Here is a 19,283-nt window from a genome sequence, read left to right as displayed (position 1 = left end):
GAGTGATGCATGTGAGTGATAAGCAGTTTTAAATGTTACATTTAAAAGTTGATTGACTACATGGCAAGTGAAATGTCAAAATTTTCCAGGTCTAAAATATATTATGCATAATGGTGAATTGATAAAACCATGTGGATGATTTAGCGAAAGATAAAGCAGTTAATTAGTAATTATTAAACAAATATGGTGGCTGTGGGCTAAAGGCTGTGGGCTAAACTGTCATATGTTTGTGGGTAAGCTGTGCCAAAATTATAACGGTGTCTATTTACAGTGCAAATACCGCGCCTTGTTGGCAAGTGCTATTTGCACTAGCTCCGCCTAACAATGCCTGGTTGGGACAAACAAGATTAAAAAAAGATTAAAATTTCAACAAATTTCAATGTTTTCAGTGGTGTAATCAGTAAAGCGTAAGGCTCAGGGATATAGGTTTTGACACGATCGAACCAGGTTCAAATCCGCCTTTTGCCGAGCTCGCTTTTCTCCCTTTTTCCCCATCACATATCACATTGGAAAGGCATTTACTTTAAATTAAATGAAGAAAATGTTCTAAAATTGGAAATAAGGTGCCTAACGAAATATTTAATAATAATAAAAGTATTTATTGGGTAGGGTTAGGGGTAGATGTAGGGAGAACTTTTATTTTCCCAGTAAGGAGGCATCCATTTAATAATTTGAATAAATATAACCATTAACACTCAATGTTATTATTGCATCCTGTTAATGCACAACAATACTGAGGTGCAAATAGTAGGCCTATGTATCTGTCAAAATAAAGTATAAATAGCAAAGAACTGCTACTTTTACAATAGCTGTACACTCTAAAAAAAGAAGGTTCTAAATGGCACTAAAAGTGGTTCTTGGCTCGTAAACATAGGGGAACCTTTTTAAGTGCTGTATAGCGCCAATTTTGGTGCTTCAGTGGTTCTTCAGCAGTTCTTCACCGGTTCTTTTACTTAGGTGCTAAATAGCACCACTGACTAAGGTGCTATATAGCAGCGCTACCATATACAGAACATGTTAAGATATGTTGCTATATAGCACCAAAATGGTTCCTCTATGATTACGACGAAGAACGTCTCGGTTACGCATGTAACCCTCGTTCCCTGAGGAGGAATGGGGGTTTCGCTTAGAAGCCAATCATCTTCGAGAATTTAACAACCTCCAATGGCAGTGCCAATGCCATGGGCATGTGAAATTTGCATGCGTAACTCCGCCCCACCGTGTGGGTATATAAGGAAGTACGCTGGCAACATCGCATTATGTTATCTGCTGCGGAGCCAAGACTGAACTCCCGGCCATTCCAGCAGTACAGCGGATGTGGCAAATGGACGTTACGTCTCCATTTCCTCCTCAGGGAATGAGAGTTACAAACGTAACCGAGACGTTCCCTTTCGTTCAGTCACTACGACGTAACGTTAGTGACTAACGAATGGGGGTCCCAATACAGTGACGCCACTCGGCTGTCTTCAAGTGCCCTGCGTAAGTGTGAGTGCCCTGTCGTAAGATTAGTACGGACGAAGGACTCCCACTTATCACAGGAATACCAAGGTACACAGGGAAGTATATTCCAGTGGAGATATGCCAAAATGCCTACCTGTAGGGAGGACTTAGAGAGTACACATTTGACTCACTGAGGGCTGCATATGGGAAACTCTGGGGTACCAGCCGAAGGTAGATTTTTAACCCCAGGGGTGGCAGGGACTGGAAATACACGTGTGGGGGTCGCCGAAGGGGCCGAACACGAGGGTCTGGGCTCAAGAGGGCAGACTTACTGGTGTCAGAGTCGACAGTGCTGGAGGAGCTCAGGGCTTTCTGGAAGCTCACCTGAGGAATATATCGCACGTATCCAGTCCGTGGAGTGGAATGGCGAGCAAGGGAAGACAATGTGAGATCGCTGGAACGCGCCGTCACACCAACACCCTGGAGAACCGCTCGTCTCGAAAACTGAAGAGAGAACTTCAGAGTTCAGGCTTGTAGAAGTGAAGAGATGCTCTTGGCTCCAAAGCAGAAACATAATGCGATGTTGCCAGCGTACTTCCACGCGGTGGGGCGGAGTTACGCATGCAAACTCCGCATGCCCATGGCATTGGCACTGCCATTGGGCGTTGTTAAATTCTCGAAGATGATTGGCTTCTAAGCGAAACCCCCATTCGTTAGTCACTAACGTTACGTCGTAGTGTCTGAACGAAAGGGAACCACTTTTAGTGCCATATAGAACCTTTTTTTAGAGTGTAAATATAATATATCGCTATTTTCACTTAGTAAATAGCATCTACAACTAAGAAGTGTAATTAGTGTAAATATAATCTAGTAATGTAAATAACATATATCGCTATTTACACTTAGTGTAAATAGCATCTATCTGCCAAATTATAATATTATTATAGAGTAGTGATCATAGACTTTGATTTCAAATGCAGAAGAAATATTACAAATACTATTAACATTACAAATACTAATATGTTAAAATGGTCTTAAATGTTCAGAAAAACATGTGAAAATGTTAAAATGCCAGGGGGAGGAAAAAATGTAAATCGCACTACCCAATGATTCAGCTTACTCATTGACATGTGAGACAAGACAAGTTGTCAGAAGACAACACGTTTTTTTTGCTCTAATATATTTTACCACGGTTAGAGCCTTTCTTCTAATGCTGGTTGATAGTAGACATCCTGAAATATAATACAGTCAATTAGTTTCTTCATGCATACAGGACAACTTAAGTAAAAGTGTCACAGTTTACATCACTTTCCATTCATCATTGTCTTTCAGAAATGGCGAAAAGTCTGGTCCGTGTTGTACCGAGAGAGCTCCTGCTCCATCTCTCGCCTTGAGTTCTTTGAGTTTAAAGACGGAGCTGGCAACACGCTGGAGAAAGCCAACCGCAAACAGGAAAACAAAAAGGTGAACAACAATCGGTGGAGCTTATATTTTCTCTGTTCTCTGTACTTCGAACATAAGATGTGGTGAATCTGAGAGTGATGCGATTCCTTGATGTGCCATGGAACACAAACAATCAAACTCCGGGTCATGCACATGACTTATGTGTGGGCGGACATGTACAAACAATTTGCAGGAAGTGCCATTAAATCTGTTCCCATTTCTGCTATGAAATATGACAAACAAAAAATCCTGCAAAAGGGTTGTCAAAAAAACAAAACAAAAAGCTATATATTCTGAATTTAAAGCATTTAGATGATGTTCAGTTCTGAAAAATGAAGAAGAAAATGCTCACACATCAACCCACCCACCCAAATGGCAAATCTGGATCATGTTGCAGCATATTACAATTATTCTGATGCGTTTGAAACAGATTTGCCTCGTCAAATTTATAGGCTGTCCAAAAGTTTGAATTTTAAGCATTTTTGTACACTTGTTGGCAAACATTTCAAAAAAGGTTTTAACCTCAATTCTTTACAGGTGATAAAAATGAACGACTGCATTCGTGTTTCCGAGGCTGATGTGGAAGGCTGTCCACGGGATTGTGGATCCTTTTTGGTGGAGACGACTGAAAAGACATTTGTTTTCGCCGTTGAGACAGCTGAACTGGAGGATTGGATCCAGAAACTGTGTGAAATCGCCTTTCCGGTATTTAACACTGAATTTAAATTGTGTGATTTTCTCTTTCCACTGTTTTTTCCTGTTATAGAATATCGTGGTGTAACGGCTCACTTGACACCTGATTGCAACAGTGTTGAGCGGTTATATTAAAGTTTCCAGGTTTTGTCCTGTCTTTTGTTCCTGGCTTTGTAACCACAGTTGCGTTTGTATTTTGAAACTATTGTTGCATGGCATGTGCAATCATAGACATTGTATGTCTACTTCTGCCTTCAGCCAAGACTATAGAGATTGTTTTTGCTGGAAGCTTGTCAGCTCTTCATGCTAAAATTTCTGCAGATGTGAGGACTCAAATTGCACTGGCTTGTTTTTGTCACATCAGCAAATGTAAAAGCCCTTCAAAGCTGATCAGTTGCCTGTGTGACTCACTTTGACTTTGCCACTGTGACTTTGTGACTCCTTATACTGCTGTCTTGCTTGTGCGAAGAATAACTTCTGTTTCCCACAAATTTTGTCAGATGTGTTATTTTCTATCTTTAAAGAAGGGAAGTTGTTTTCGTATCTCATTTTACCATATATTTGTGCTGCGGGTGACCGTTATAGTTCAAATAAAGGAAGTAAATGCCAATTAACTTTGACTTAATGGATGCTTGAGGTACATAAGCTCTCATCAGATAGTTGCAACATGCAGAACTTTGCTCTTGCACCACTCCAGCCATGAGTCAAAGTGAATGCTTCATGACATTACATGAACTAAGAAGTAGGTTTAGAGCAAAGGGGCCTGCAAAGAGTCAACCGTTATGAAAGGTTCTCTACTTATAACTTCTAATTTCAGGGGGGGGGGGGGGGGGGGGGGGTGGGCACAACCTAACGCGGGGTAACACATGGTTTAAAACTTTCCACACATGCCAGGATGACAAATCTTAGTGTGTTTGCTAGTTGCCATATCAACATTTTTTAAAGAAAAAATTGCGCCAAAATGAAAAAATCTTTGGAAGATATTACTGAACATTTATTTAACCATAGCAAAAGTACATTTCTTACTTAAGTTAATTTTTCATCACTGTTTTTTGTGTTTATTCAAAATAAGGCAAATCTGATATTATTTTAATCTTATATCTGTTATTTAATGCTGATCTAACAGCAGAAGACACGAGCCGGAGTTAAATCCCAGCTGCGCAAGAAAAAAGTTTACGCTGTAATGAAACAAAACCACATAATTGTACTACACGTGTGCAATTAATGTTCGGAAAAATAAATACTCTGAACCCCAAGAGGATTTACACAAACTGAGAAAGTCAAAAAGCGTTAGGTTGTGCCCCGCTCTCCCCTACTGTAGTATAACCCACCCGATGGTCTGACCTCACACTCTTTCGATTGAACTAAAATGCTTTTATTAAATTCTTCTCTTTAGTTCCATATCCACTTAAACTGCATTTAACACCATTAATGGACACCTGACATAAATGTGAGAGATGTTAGAGTGATTGCTAAAGAGGTTCTGAGTGGTTGCAATTATGTTTTGGTCCCTAGATATCTGGGTTTCCTCCTGTAGACTATGGATTTTTTCTTTTCTTCAGTGCATTAATTGTGCACCATTCAGAATTGAACTGAGAATGGCTTTAGAACAATTCAATTCCTGCATTTGAACTGTGGTAGCAAACAGGATGCAGAATTGCATACTTTATGTGGCAATCAGGCCAGGGTCGAGAGCCAGTGGGAACGGAGCGAGGAGCTAATGTCTCGAGTCCCACAGACGGAGCTCCGGAAGGGTAAAAAGAGAAGTGGCGACAGTGAAGGAAGTGAGAGGACCAGGCCTGGGACATTTATGTGTTTTTTAATTAGTTTATGCAGCAGTTGTCCGTGATGGGCTGTATATTTTTGTGTATTTTATGCTTGTATATTTTATAATTCAACTTTACCTTGAATGTTCGCCGGTTCCCGCCTCCCCTTATGAAAAACAAGTATAGCTTCAAGTTCATTTTATGAAGTATACTTAAGTAAAGTTCACGTATAAGTACATTTTATGTAGTAAGTATACTAATATAAATGTACTAGTAGTAAAGTTGTAAAAGTATACGTTCAAATGTACTATAAGTATGACAGTAGAAACTATTTATATATTTGTATATATTATTTTTTACTATGTTCCTATTTAGGTATTAATTTTTTATACTTACACCGCTAACTAATATACCTTTAACTGTACTTTAACTCTTTCCATTTTTAAAACATTTAATTCTTGCTACATGCATCCTTTTTAATCAACACTTGAGTGTAAGTTTCATGAAAAAAAACAACATTTTACACAAAAAGCTGAAAAAAATTGCATTTTTGTTAAATACTACATCCGGATCAGATTCAGAACAGTGATCAAAACACAGATGGAGTAGATTGAGTCCATCAACACCACCAAATCTTCACAGTCGTTTCCTCTTAATGGGTTCGACATTTCATTCATTAACATTCAGATACTCAGAATTAGGATCATATCTTTCTTTATAAATCTAAACACAACTGCAAGCAAAATACTTAATAATACTTTTAAGTATATCTCAATCAAAAGATTGAGTACATATATAGTGTACACATGTATAGTTCGACCTTTCAGTCAGTATGTCAAGTATACTTAAGTGCAATTTTAAGTATGTTTGAGAAGTGTAAAAAACTAGACTGGAAGTATACTTTCTTATTTTTCGTTTAAAAGAAGTACATTTGAATAAATTTCGTAAAGGTCCTTCCCGGAGCCTTGAAAATTGTTACACTTTACTTCCTGAACAAGTGCTCACCCGAGGCCGAGTTGCTTTAACATTCTTGCAAAAACGCCACAGTTCCAGTGGAACCTACAGGTAGACTCCAAGGTCCACGCACAGGTCCACACGACAGCTTTCACATTACCAAATTTTCACATGAACCGTGCCCTGTTTCAAACTAGTGAAATCACCCTTAGAGGTTTGTTCAAATCCTTACCCTGGGAAACAATAATAGTGATGCTTGCCAAATAGATCAGTCAGATATGAATTTTTTATGAAAGATACTGGTCTTGGCTTGTTGGTAGCATGCCCAATTAGTTAGTATCACAGACAGAACACCAGTACTACTGCAATTTTTAGTTGTATTTTTTAAAGAATTGGCATATTCATTTTATATATTAATTAGTACTGGTGTTCTGTCTGTCATACTAATTAATTGTCCATGTTACCAACAAGCCAAGACCAGTATAGTGTTTTGACCCATATTAAAATAAACTAATGGGGTTGTTGAGATTATGTAGCCTATGATGTCTCAGTTTCCTCCAGCTTTTTAGCTTTTCCTAAAAAAGTCTGCTGTCTTTCAGAATTAGAATCTGAAGAGGTGCTACAGAAAGCCAACAGTAGGAGCTGTGTTATGCCTGTTGAATGAGGAACCCTGTGTGGAATAAAAGAGCTTGATGTAATGCATTGGGGGAAATGAATACGGCTTTATGCTGTAAAGGTTACCTGTTACTTGTGCAACATAATATGATCACTTTGGCACAGTTTCGGAGAGTGTTTCTTGGCTCACAATGTTGTACCTCAACAAAGGCCATTTGTCCATTTGTCATGTGGTGAAGTTAAACTGCATTTCAGCTGGTGCAAAAATAAAGAAGTGTAAAGAGTATTTCCATAACACATTTATGCCACTGACGATGACACTTGCAGATAGAGGCTAACTGTGAAAAAAATAGCATCCTTTTCTGAGCTATAATTGTTGAAGGACTGTGGTTCACAGGACCAATATTTTATACTGGACATTAAAGTAGCAAACTTGCAATTTAGTTTTTTTTCCCATGTAAGTTGTGCTTTAGCACTGTTCTGCCGCACAAATGAATCTGATGGTTTGAGGTATTCCTATGGTTGCCTCTGATCACCATATCAGAGCTGACTAGTGTTATTTTAATGCTATTAATATGTTATTTTTTTATTGATACCGTGAAGTAGGTTTTATTAGCATATTTTCATATTTTCATTGCTATATTAACATTTGACATTTTAAAGGCACACTATGTAAGATTTTTGGATTAAAATATCCCAGTATTATATATTTTCTTGACTTTTCTTGTTTCCAAGAATGTTTCAATCCAGAAAAATAAGCAATTTTAACAAAGACATGGAGTGCTTCCGTGCATCCCCTATCAATTACATAATTTCCGCGTTACCCTCGGTTTCCGGTTTTATTTTATAGAAACCATGGAAGCACCAAAGACACTTTAATATATTATGTGTTATTAGACAGGTGAGCAACTGTTTGGATACATTAATCAACAGAAAACGAATCATTGTTATATCAACACAGTTAGTCTTATTGTTTAAATCTCATTTTCATGATTTACCATGAGTACCATGTTTTACCATGCAGTGTCTCACAGTAGCCGCCGAGCGAATGCAGAGAGAAGCATTATAACATTACTTTCAAGACACTCAAATAATGTATCTAATGTAGACCGGAAAAGGCAAAAGCATTTATCTGCGGTGTAACAAAAGCACAGCGAAATCCAGTTGTCATCAAGCTATGCCTTCTATCGACCTCTAGTGACGAAAAATTACATATTGTGGCTTTAATATTTACATTTTAATACAAAAGAAATTGGATACACTTTATTTTAATAGTCCCCTTTATACATTCTATTGACTTTAAGAAACATTGCACCTACATGTCTACTAATGACCATTAGAGTATTAGAGAACTTGCAAAGTTACATATAGTCAGTGTCAGTAGAATGTCTGCATCAAATAAAGTGTTAGCAGATATTAAGTAGACGGTCTACCAATACTCTATGCCTACTCTAATGAGAGGGTCACCATGATTTTGTCAAGTAAGACATGTTCCTGCATCAACGTATTTTGTTGGTCCTGGAACAACATTACTGTCTGAAAATGTAGCCCTGACCCTATCCCTATCCCTATCCCTATCCCTATCCCTACTCCTACCCCTAAACCTATCCCTACCCATGGCCATGACTTCCCTAAAACCGGAGGAAAATGATAGGTGAATAACATTGATGTAGAAGAACCCAACCGTAAACTTGGCCAAACCTTGACTTAAACTGTAAACTTGTCCCTCACATCTGATTCGATTGGAATGCTGTTCCAAGATCAACAAATATGTTGATCCAGGAACATGTTGTACTTGGTGAAATCATGTTCACCCTGATGATAGTTAGTTGACCTATAGGTGCAACGTTGCTTATAGTCAACAGAATGTCTAAAGGGGACCATCAAAATAAAGTGTAATGATATTTGATATGGAACAAATGGCCTTGAGCTCAGCTGTTTGCTCTTTCAGAGTCTGGACTCTAGATAAAAGTGTAGGCCTATATGAATTATGAAATGCATATATAAAGTATCTATAAGATTATTTTGACATTCTTATTCGTGTTTTTAATATTTATAAATAGTTTTAATTTATTTTATAAACAACTTATTTCAGTTAGTAAATTTTGTATTTCAACTTCAAAATGAAAAGTTTTGTTTAAGTATTATTTATACTTAAACATTTATAAACTCATAACATAAAAATGTTAATAAAATGTCCAATCAAGAGACCAATCAAACGTCTCGGTTACATATGTAACCCTTGTTCCCTGAAGAAGGGAACGGAGGCGTACGTCAGAACTGTGGATCTGAATTGGGGATCTGATTCGTCGGTCAGTTCCGACGTACATCGAACGTGACCGACTGAAAGGGAACTATTAGTCATTGCTATAGACTTACTGTAGTTAAAGGCACAATATGTAAGTAGGTTTGGATTAAAACATCCAAAAACCACTAGAACAATGTTATATATTTATAAGCAATTTTGACCAGGACACAGACCATGTCCGTGTGCCTATTAATGACATCCTACCCGAGTTACCCTCGATTTCCGGCTTTATTTTGAAACCATGGAATTACCAAAGATGCTTTACTATATTATGTGTTTTATTAGACAGGTGAGCAACAGTTTGGACAGAAAACAAATTATTGTTATATAGCTCAACACAGTTAATGTTTTAATGTCTTAATGTTTAAATCTTGTTTTATTGATTTACTGCGAGTAGTAGCCTACCATGTTTTACCATACCTAATATCGATCTAGCTTACTGCAGTGTGCAACAAGTGTCTTATAGTAGCTGCCATGCAGCGAACGCATCGATTAGCATTATAACATAACTTTCAACACACTCAAATGTATCTAATATAATAAAACAGTGATGCGTTACCTCACATACGTATGATCAGAAGAAGCGGTCGTCTGCAACATAATAAAAGCTCCACTGCTCTCGAGCTGCGTGTCACGCTTGTTTCTTATTAGCAATCGCTCCAGTGGCCTCGTTCTGCTCCAACAGCTTTCAGCCCCACCCTACTTGATACTACAGTAACATAAATAAATCTTTAAAACATTAACTCCTCCATGAATATGATTTCTGCCTGAATCCCGTTGGATTCTTTTCTGCCGGCTGTAGAGGTGAAGACTACAACTCCCATGATTCCGCAAAATCAAGGCACAGCAAGCTACCACCTCTAGTGGCAAAAATTACTTATTGTGCCTTTAACACTAAAGTCGCAGGGGTCGCTGTATACCTAAAATGTCACTGTATTATGCCACTGTCTTCACAAAGTAATGAAATTATTATTTTTAATCATCAACTATGTTTTTTTCCTGTTGTTTTATGCTATTTTAAACAGGCCAGGGGCGCCGCTAGCAATTTTGGGCCCTATGAAAGAAAATGATGTTGGGCCCTCTACCACACGCTATCCAAAATCTTTGTCTGCAATTTAATAATACTGACCAATTAAGCTCCGCTCGCTCAACCCAGAATGCCCCAATTGGCTGATGAAACATTGATTAAAATTAAGATACAATTTATACAAAACAAAACTTAATGAAGTGGTCAATGAATCACGTCTGATCAACTCCATTCATCTTATGATGTGTCCTATCTCATGCTGTTCACTTTTCATAATCGACATAGATAGACAGATCGACAACATAGACATAAAAAACCCACATTATAATATTTAAACATAAATATAAAAATAAATACCTTAATGGCTGCAACAATTATAGCACGTCATGTCGGAGTGGGATATGAGTGAACGTAGCTTTACCGGTGAGTGTGAGTGGAGCATTTTGCTGGATTTTGCCGGAAATGCGCCATCATTTTTTTAATATTTGTAAAGGCCTTTGCACACTGAGTCCGAAATTCGCATGCGAAATTTTTGCACGTCAAAAAATAAATTCGACCTCACGTTATGTCAATTACGCTTGCACACTGCCTCCGAGACTTTCGTCCGTCAAAAAAAAAAATCGGAACAGGTTCGATTTTCTGCGTTTTTCGCATCCGTTTTTCCCATCTACAGTGCTGATGCCCAACCTAAAACTGCTGGCAATGGTGGTGAATGAATCGCCAGTGCTCAGATACCTACATATACAAATATTATTGTATCAAAAATACTACAAATATTATTATATCACAGCTATAATTATAGCACACCAAGTCCCTGTAAACTGTGTGTGTGTGTGTGTGTGTGTGTGTGTGTGCGCGCGCGCGCGCGGATCCCTTTAGACATAGGCTGTCAGTCTCTGTTCAGGATAAATTGATTCACGGAAATTTGTGGTCTTCTTTTTAATATGTGGCTCCAGTATCGCTAGCAAAGCATCAAACGGAGTCACTGACAATGACATTCTAAAGTAAACTTTGAATCGGTCTGGATAATCCCACAGCTCCTTGATAAGAGGAACTCTCCTTCCTCTCTACGCGATCGCAGAAGTGGATGGACCCAATATTTCCTCTTTTTCATTTTTTAAGAGAGAGGACAAAAAAGACGGCATTCACTACTTGAAGACGGCATTTTGTGTTGTTTTGCGTTTTTTTTCACAACGCATTCATTAATACGCATCGGACTCAGTGTGCAAGGTCTCTGTGCGTGACGAATTTTTCGGATCACGAATACGAAAAAACGTATGCGAAAATTTCGGACTCAGTGTGCAAAGGCCTTAACTCTTTGGTAGATTATACATTTATAATACATTACTACTAGTAATGTTACTACTAATAAAACCGATCTCTGGGGGCCCCAAAAGTGTGTGGGCCCTTAGAATCGTCCTAACTTTCCCCCCCTTAGCTACGCCCCTGAAACAGGCTACACTACTCCCTTTTTGGTGAAAATAGGCTAAATCAGCTAGCCTATGACAACGAGAATTAGAAGGAAATAGATGCATATTTGGGTGGTGTAATATTATAATAAAATATCATTAATCACTACGATAACCCATGTTATTTAAATTACTAAAATACCCTAAATAGACAATAAAGAGCAATATAATTTTTTTTCAAATATGGTTTTATCTAAACAATTTTTAACTACAGGGGATTGTAAATAATACAATTTTAGTAAAAGTAAATGACTGGGAGGCTTGGATATTTTATTGAAAATCTGTCATGTACATTTGAAAAAAAGCCATGGGTACATTTTCTAGTGTTAATAAAAGGGTGTTAGTGGTGGTTGTTACCCACCAATTAATAATCAATTCTTAAGAGTTTATAATTTTTTTGTGATGCCTGTTATAAACTGCCGTATATTTGGGTTCATTGTAGATGAGCTGGACAGAGAGAGGAGCAGTAAGAGGAAACAGTTTACATGGTGAACATGATGATGTAACAATGGCGGACAACACCCTCTACTGCAGCAGAGAAACTGGTAAGAAAGTGTACAGTATGTACAAAAACACAGTTGTTTTGGAATTATTTTGTTTGCTAATTTTATGAACGCACACACAAAAGGTGACTGATGGACGACTGATAAGGTACCTTAAAAAAGGTCACAAAGCCAACTCATCTGCCAGTTTCTATGAAAAAGACATGCAGAAAGTCAATCTCACAGTTAAATTCTAACAGAGTAGGTTCACAGTTTCATGCTTGCAAGATTGGCTTGTTCTCTAGTCTGACACCGCTAGTTAATTTTGTGCTGTGAATATTGTGAACCAATAGCTAACTTCTTCATTCCACTATTACGTAGTGGAAAGTTGTGGCTCATCTTTGTTCACTTGTGGTGGAAAAAGTGTCCGCCTTGTTTAAAGACTGACCACCTATCTCTATGCGCAATATCCTGCTGTTCTCAAAGATCGTTCAGTACCTTATTTGACATCCTTTACATTCCATTTTTATTTCTTCACTGATGATGAGTAAGTGCTGTTTTGTATGGTTAGTTTAGTGTTCTGTGTCATTTAGAACATTAGTTTGACTCTTTTGCAGTTACACAAAACAACTGCCTAGAAGCCACATCAAAGATGTGTCTGATTCAGAATCATCTGATGTCTGATTAAAATGTTGCAATATTTGAGGATGTAAACATGTATATGTACAGTTAATACAACAAGGTCCAAATGACTGAGTCTACATTGGAATTCTAGGATTCAAAATCTAACTTAAACAAATGTATGTTTATATATACTACAGTTCAAAAGTTCAGGGTTGTTAAGAGTTTTAATTATTTGTAAAAGAAATGTGAAAGAAAATGTGATTCATCAGACCAGGCCACCTTCTTCCATTGCTCTGTGGTCCAGTTCTGATGCTCACGTGCCCACTGTTGGCATGGGTACCCTGACTGGTCTGCAGCTATGGAGCCCCATACGCAAACATACTGCAATGTTTGAAATCATTCTAATATGCTTGTTTGTTGCTCAAGAAACATTTCTTATTATTATCAATGTTGAGAATGGTAGAGCTACTTATTTTTTTTTTTTTTTATTATTATTTAAAACGCCCCAGCTTAAGTAGTTTTTGCATGAGAGTAATTTGAATCCATTGAACTCTCTGGATTTTCTTCAGTCTTGCTTTTTTTTCTTCTTCCATCTGTTCAATTATATTGAACAAATTGTAAAAGAGGCCTGCAGACAAATGCATAAACACAAAATAACCAGAAACACATCCAAAAAAAGACAGATAAAAGTCCTCAGTGGACATGTTTCACATTGTGGCTCTCAGCGAGATGACAGTCAAGAGAAGAAGTGGAAGTACAAAAACATGCATCACTGATGCGGCACAGGTACCAGACAATCTGACTCAGCCAGTCGAACGTCATTGTGCTTTTGAACACAACCCTGTTTAATCATGGGAGATTATGTTACTATATGTGGCCGCATTCAGAAATAGTATTTAAATGATCTCATTACACTAATTGACTTATTTTTTGTCTGCAAAAAGCCGGCCCATATGTCTGTCTGAGCTTCAGCGTTCTGTTGCTTTTTCCTCTTTGGAATGTGTCGGTCGTGGGGGAGTTTCAGATTCAGATGGGTTATCAAATCCATCTGTTTCATTTTAAATATCAGAAGGCCTTGTTCTGTCAACAGACAGCAGGGTAACAGGGTGCACAATTGAATTAGATGGTCAGAAGGGAACTGTAAAACTACAGCTTTATAGTACATGCAAATATTTATGTCAGGATTCACCATTTTCACAACAAACACAATTTATATATTAATGCATTCATTTAAATAAAACCTGTGCTGAAATTAATGAGACTAAAAAACTGTAAACCACATCAAATAGCAGATCTCATAGTATCTGAAACCACATGCCAGATTCAAAGTAATTGGAGCTCAGAAAAGAACGTGGTTCACTACCACAAGTAAGTCAATTCAACATATTGACGTAATAATGGAAACTATTAGTTAATACTATGTTTATAGGGAATTAATCCACAATGACCCATTTAACCCTTAAAGAGTTTCTGTATCTTGGAGGATACAGACATTTAACAGGCTGTAGGGGGAAGGGCCATGGGGGGATGGGCATTATGTGGTTGCAGTTGATGAGAAACACTAATGGGAGGATGGGTCATGTAATCAGGGTCATGTGACTTTATGCCAACATTCCAAAAATTTGTATCAAAATCCAAAATGGCAGCATACGTGGACAAAGACACTGGCCATGAGGTAAGTGTTTTTATATTTTCACAATTATGATATTTTAGAGTGATTTTGTTTTAGAAAATAGTTTTTTAAGGATAGTTTTACATGTTCTTGTGCATATTTTTAAAATAATCGTCTCACAACTTTGATTATCAGCCATTGAATGTCTGTATCCTGGGGGATACATTGCCCATATAAGGGTATTTAACAGGGCTGATCACTCACAGATATTCTTATGTTTTGAGGCCTAAATGTTAGTAAATGAGTGGAGGGAAGAGGGAAGGAACCCCCCTTCCCAATACTTTATTTCACACACACACACACACACACACACACACACACACACACACACACACTCGCACACACACGCACACACACGCGCGCACACACACACACATACACACGCACACACACGCGCACACACACACACACACGCACACACACACACGCACACACACACACACACACACACACACACACACACACACACACACACACACACACACTCAGACACAAATGTATACCCTGCATAGGCATCTTGGGAGAAAAAGTTCAGTTTTTTCCAATTTTTCTAATGTTGCATGGATAACATGAAAAAATTTAGCTAAATAATTGTTCATTCAATGTTTTAAAAGTTTTCATATGAACTATAATAAAAAAAAATACATGTTACAATGTAACCCTAAATGGGCAATGTATCCTGGGAGATACAGACTGTAACTTTGAAAATAAAGGTCATATTTTGAAAAAAATGTATGAACTGTGTCATTTTAGTCTAGATACATACAAAAATAGCAATGAATCATTTTTCCATCAAATTTATTTATGCTTGCCCCTTTAAGGGTTAATTAATAGCAATTCACATACTGTATGACTTAAACTTTGAATCAGATTTATTAGTTGCTGATGCAGCAATCATTAATTAAGAGTTTAGTTCGTCATACTCAAGATTATCTGTGCATTAGTTACGCATGAATTAATGCATATTAGTGCACCATTGTGAAGTTTAAACAAATTTCAAAATACAGTAAAACATTCATTTAGGATTGTAACATCTAGTCCTATTACGTAATTAAGAAAAATATAAAATAAAATATTTATATATAAGATAAAATATATAAATATATAGAGTATATAAATGCAAATATTTCTTAAATATATACATGAAGGAGTGTGTTTGTATATATATATATATATATATATATATATATATATATATATATATATATATATATATATATATATATATATATATATATATATATATATATATATATATATATATATATATATATACATAATAATTATACACAGTACACACACATTATGTAAACACAAACTTTTATTTTGGATGCGATTAATCGCGATTAAAAAGGATTTGCGTAAGGATTTGAGCGAGTTTGACAAGGACCAAATTGTGATGGCTAGACCAGGGGTTTTCAAACTTTATGATGCCAAGGACCCCCAAATATGATGAACCTTTATGAGGGACCTCTCCCTAAAATCCATCTATTTTTATGTATGAAAAAACATAACTGTTAGATAAATAGTAAGTGTGACATTATAAATACAACATATTGTTTCCCAACTTACAACCCCAAATCAGAAAAAGTTGGGACAGTATGGAAAACGCAAAAAAAAAGAAAAAAAAAAGAAGTGATTTCTAAATTTACTTTGACTTGTATTTTATTGCAGACAATAAGAACAAAAAATATTTCATGTTTTGTCTGGTCAACTTCATGTCATTTGTAAATATGCATCCTTTCCTGTCATTCAGACCTGCAACACATTTCAAAAAAAGTTGGGACAGTAAAGCATTTACCACTTTGTAATGTTGCCATTCCGTTTCACAACACTTAAAAGACGTTTAGGGACTGTAGACACCAAGTGATGAAGTGTTTCAGGTGCAATTTTGTCTCATTCTTCCTGCAAACAAGTCTTAAGGTGGGCAACAGTACGGGGTCTTTGTTGTCGCATTTTGCGCTTCAAAATGCGCCACACATTCTCTATTGGAGACAGGTCGGGACTGCAGGCAGGCCAGTCAAATACCCGTACCCTCTTCCTCCGCAGCCAGGACTTTGTAATGTGTGCAGAATGTGGTTTTTCATTGTCTTGTTGAAATATGCATGGACGTCCCTGGAAAAGATTCCTTCTTGAAGGCAGCATATTATGCTCCAAAATCTCTATGTACTTTTCAGCATTAATGGTGCCTTCACAGAAGTGCAAGTTACCTTTGCCAAGGGCACTGACACAACCCCATACCATGACAGACCCTGGCTTTTGGACTTGTTGCTGGTAACAGTCTGGATGATCCTTTTCTTCTTTGGTCCGGAGCACACGGCGTCCATTCTTCCCAAAAAATACCTCAAATACTGATTCATCTGACCACAGTACACGTTTCCACTGTGTGATGGTCCATCCCAGATACCTCCGAGCCCAGAGAAGTTGACGGCGCTTCTGGACACTGTTAACATAGGGCTTCCTTTTGGCACAGTACAGTTTTAACTGGCATTTGTGGATGTAACTACGTATTGTGGTACTTGACAAAGGTTTGCTAAAGTAGTCCTGAGCCCATGTGGTGATATCGCTTATAGATGAATGACGATTCTTGATGCAGTGCCGCCTGAGGGATCGGAGATCACGGTTGTTCAGCTTAGGCTTGCGCCCTTGTCCTTTACGCACTGAAATTCCTCCAGATTCCTTGAATCTTTTAATTATGTAATGCACTGTTGAATGTGAAATATACAAATCTCTTCCTATCTTTTTTTGAGGAACATTGTTTTTAAACATTTCAATAATTTTCTCACGTATTTGTTGGCAAACTGGCGATCCGAGACCTTTCTTGGATGCTGCTTTTGTACCAAATCATAATTACAATCACCTGTTGACATCACCTGTTTCAAATCACATCATTATTTAACCATTTTACCTCATTACTAGCCCTAAATTGCTCCTGTCCCAACTTTTTTTGAAATGTGTTGCAGGTCTGAATGGCAGGAAAGGATGCATATTTACAAATGACATGAAGTTGACCAGACAAAACATGAAATATTTTGTGTTCATATAGTCTGCAATGAAATACAAGTCAAAGTAAATTTAGAAATCATCTTTTTTTATTTATTTGCGTTTTCCATACTGTCCCAACTTTTTCTGATTTGGGGTTGTAAATTGGCTAGTAATGTTGGATGTATAAACCTGAAGAAGAACATTTTCAATTAAAAAATATTTGTATAAGCTACTTTCACAATAAATGTATGCAAGCAGCGTATAGGAAGTGTGTTAAGAAAACTGCATTATAGCCCCAGTGAGCAAGATAAAGGGGACCATAGTGAGAAAAACTCACTAGAAAGATACAAAGCAAACAACAATTCTGGAATGTATACGGCAAGAAAGGAGAGAAACATAAATTAAACAGTTAGAATGTTCAGTAGACTTTATCCATTTTTGCATGTCTTTTTATTTTCTGGGGACCCCTTAGAACCCTCTGGAGGACCCCTGGGGGTCCCCGGACCCCAGTTTGAAAACCCCTGGGCTAGACGACTGGGTCAGAGCATTTCCAAAACTGCAGCTCTTGTGGGGTGTTCCCGTTCTGCAGTGGTCAGTATCTAACAAAACTGGTCCAAGGAAGGAACAGTGGTGAATCAGCGACAGGGTCATGGGTAGACAAGGCTCATTGATGCACGTGGGGAGCGAAGGCTGGCCCGTTTCAGTAGGATAATGCGCCCTGCCACAAAGCAAAAATGGTTCAGGAATGGTTTGAGGTGCACAACAAGTTTGAGGTGTTGACTTAGCCTCCAAATTCCCCAGATCTCAATCCAATCAAGCATCTGTGGGATGTGCTGAACAAACAAATCTGATCCATGGAGGCCCCACCTCGTAACTAACAGGAATTAAAGGATCTTCTGCTACCATCTTGGTGCCAGATACCACAGCACACCTTCAGGGGTCTAGTGGAGTCCATGCCTCGATGGGTCAGGGCTGTGTTGGAAGCAAAAGGGGGACCAACACAATATTAGGTCATCATTTTATGCCTGATTGGTGTATATATAAAGCTTGCATTTGTGCGCAAAACGTTATAGTTGTTTGCAAGCGAATGCAAAGTATCTTAGAGGAATGCAATAATTTTTTTACAAAGGAATGCAAAGGTTTTGTGAGTCTCATCTCATATTTTCCCACCATCATGTCCCCTTTTGTGGCTCTGAAGAAATAGTATTTCAGACACAAAATATTCCTTTGGCTGGTGGTAACCTCATGCTTGACCAGTAGCCACTGGCTAGTGACGTTCTAATAGCAAAGGATGCCACAAATCTGTTATCTCAGCTGATAAAGTTCTGTTTATGCTGCTGTACAGTGAAAGTGCTCTCAGACTTTTAGACCCCACTCTTTATGCTTACATGAAAAGAGTTTTTGCATCAAATGTACATTTATGATTTTACAACTTCCTGAACATAACACACACCTGGAGGGAGAATGAGATAAAGTGTATGAGAATGTTATGCAAATGAGGTCATGTGGAAAGAGAGGTGGAAATGGGGGGTTACAACCACAAAACAGTTGCCGTAAATTTGGTGCAATGCCAAGTGTAGAGCAATGGAGAGAGAATCTTGCATATGAATCTTACCAATTGTTGCTCGGTGACAACAGGATGTAAATATGGAAATGTGTCTCGTTACATTTTTACACTAGTCTGTATATACTGTGGCTTTTTTGTTCTTTTGCAGGAAGTGTCATTTTCTCATTTGCTGAGAGGTGTGGAGTGTTTGCTTCTGTTCTGACAGCTGCAAACAGAAGCTAGCATTGTCTTTGCAAAG

At 37.7% G+C, this 19,283-nt stretch overlaps 1 protein-coding gene across 1 annotated transcript in view; it reads left to right on the top strand.

Annotated features, from left to right (window-relative positions):
* Positions 1-19,283, top strand: part of dok2 (docking protein 2) — a 37,914-nt gene that overhangs the window by 5,586 nt on the left and 13,045 nt on the right. The window contains exons 2-4 of the mRNA XM_079827116.1: positions 2,773-2,904; positions 3,421-3,588; positions 12,158-12,260. Of these exons, the coding sequence (XP_079683242.1) occupies positions 2,773-2,904; positions 3,421-3,588; positions 12,158-12,260 (403 nt within the window). The remainder of the gene's footprint in view (positions 1-2,772; positions 2,905-3,420; positions 3,589-12,157; positions 12,261-19,283) is intronic.

Source organism: Gobio gobio, assembly GCF_949357685.1.
Source record: "Gobio gobio genome assembly, chromosome: 10".
Classification (NCBI taxonomy): domain Eukaryota; kingdom Metazoa; phylum Chordata; class Actinopteri; order Cypriniformes; family Gobionidae; genus Gobio; species Gobio gobio.
Note: the sequence above shows the minus strand (reverse complement) of the source record. Positions and strands in the feature narration are given on the sequence as shown.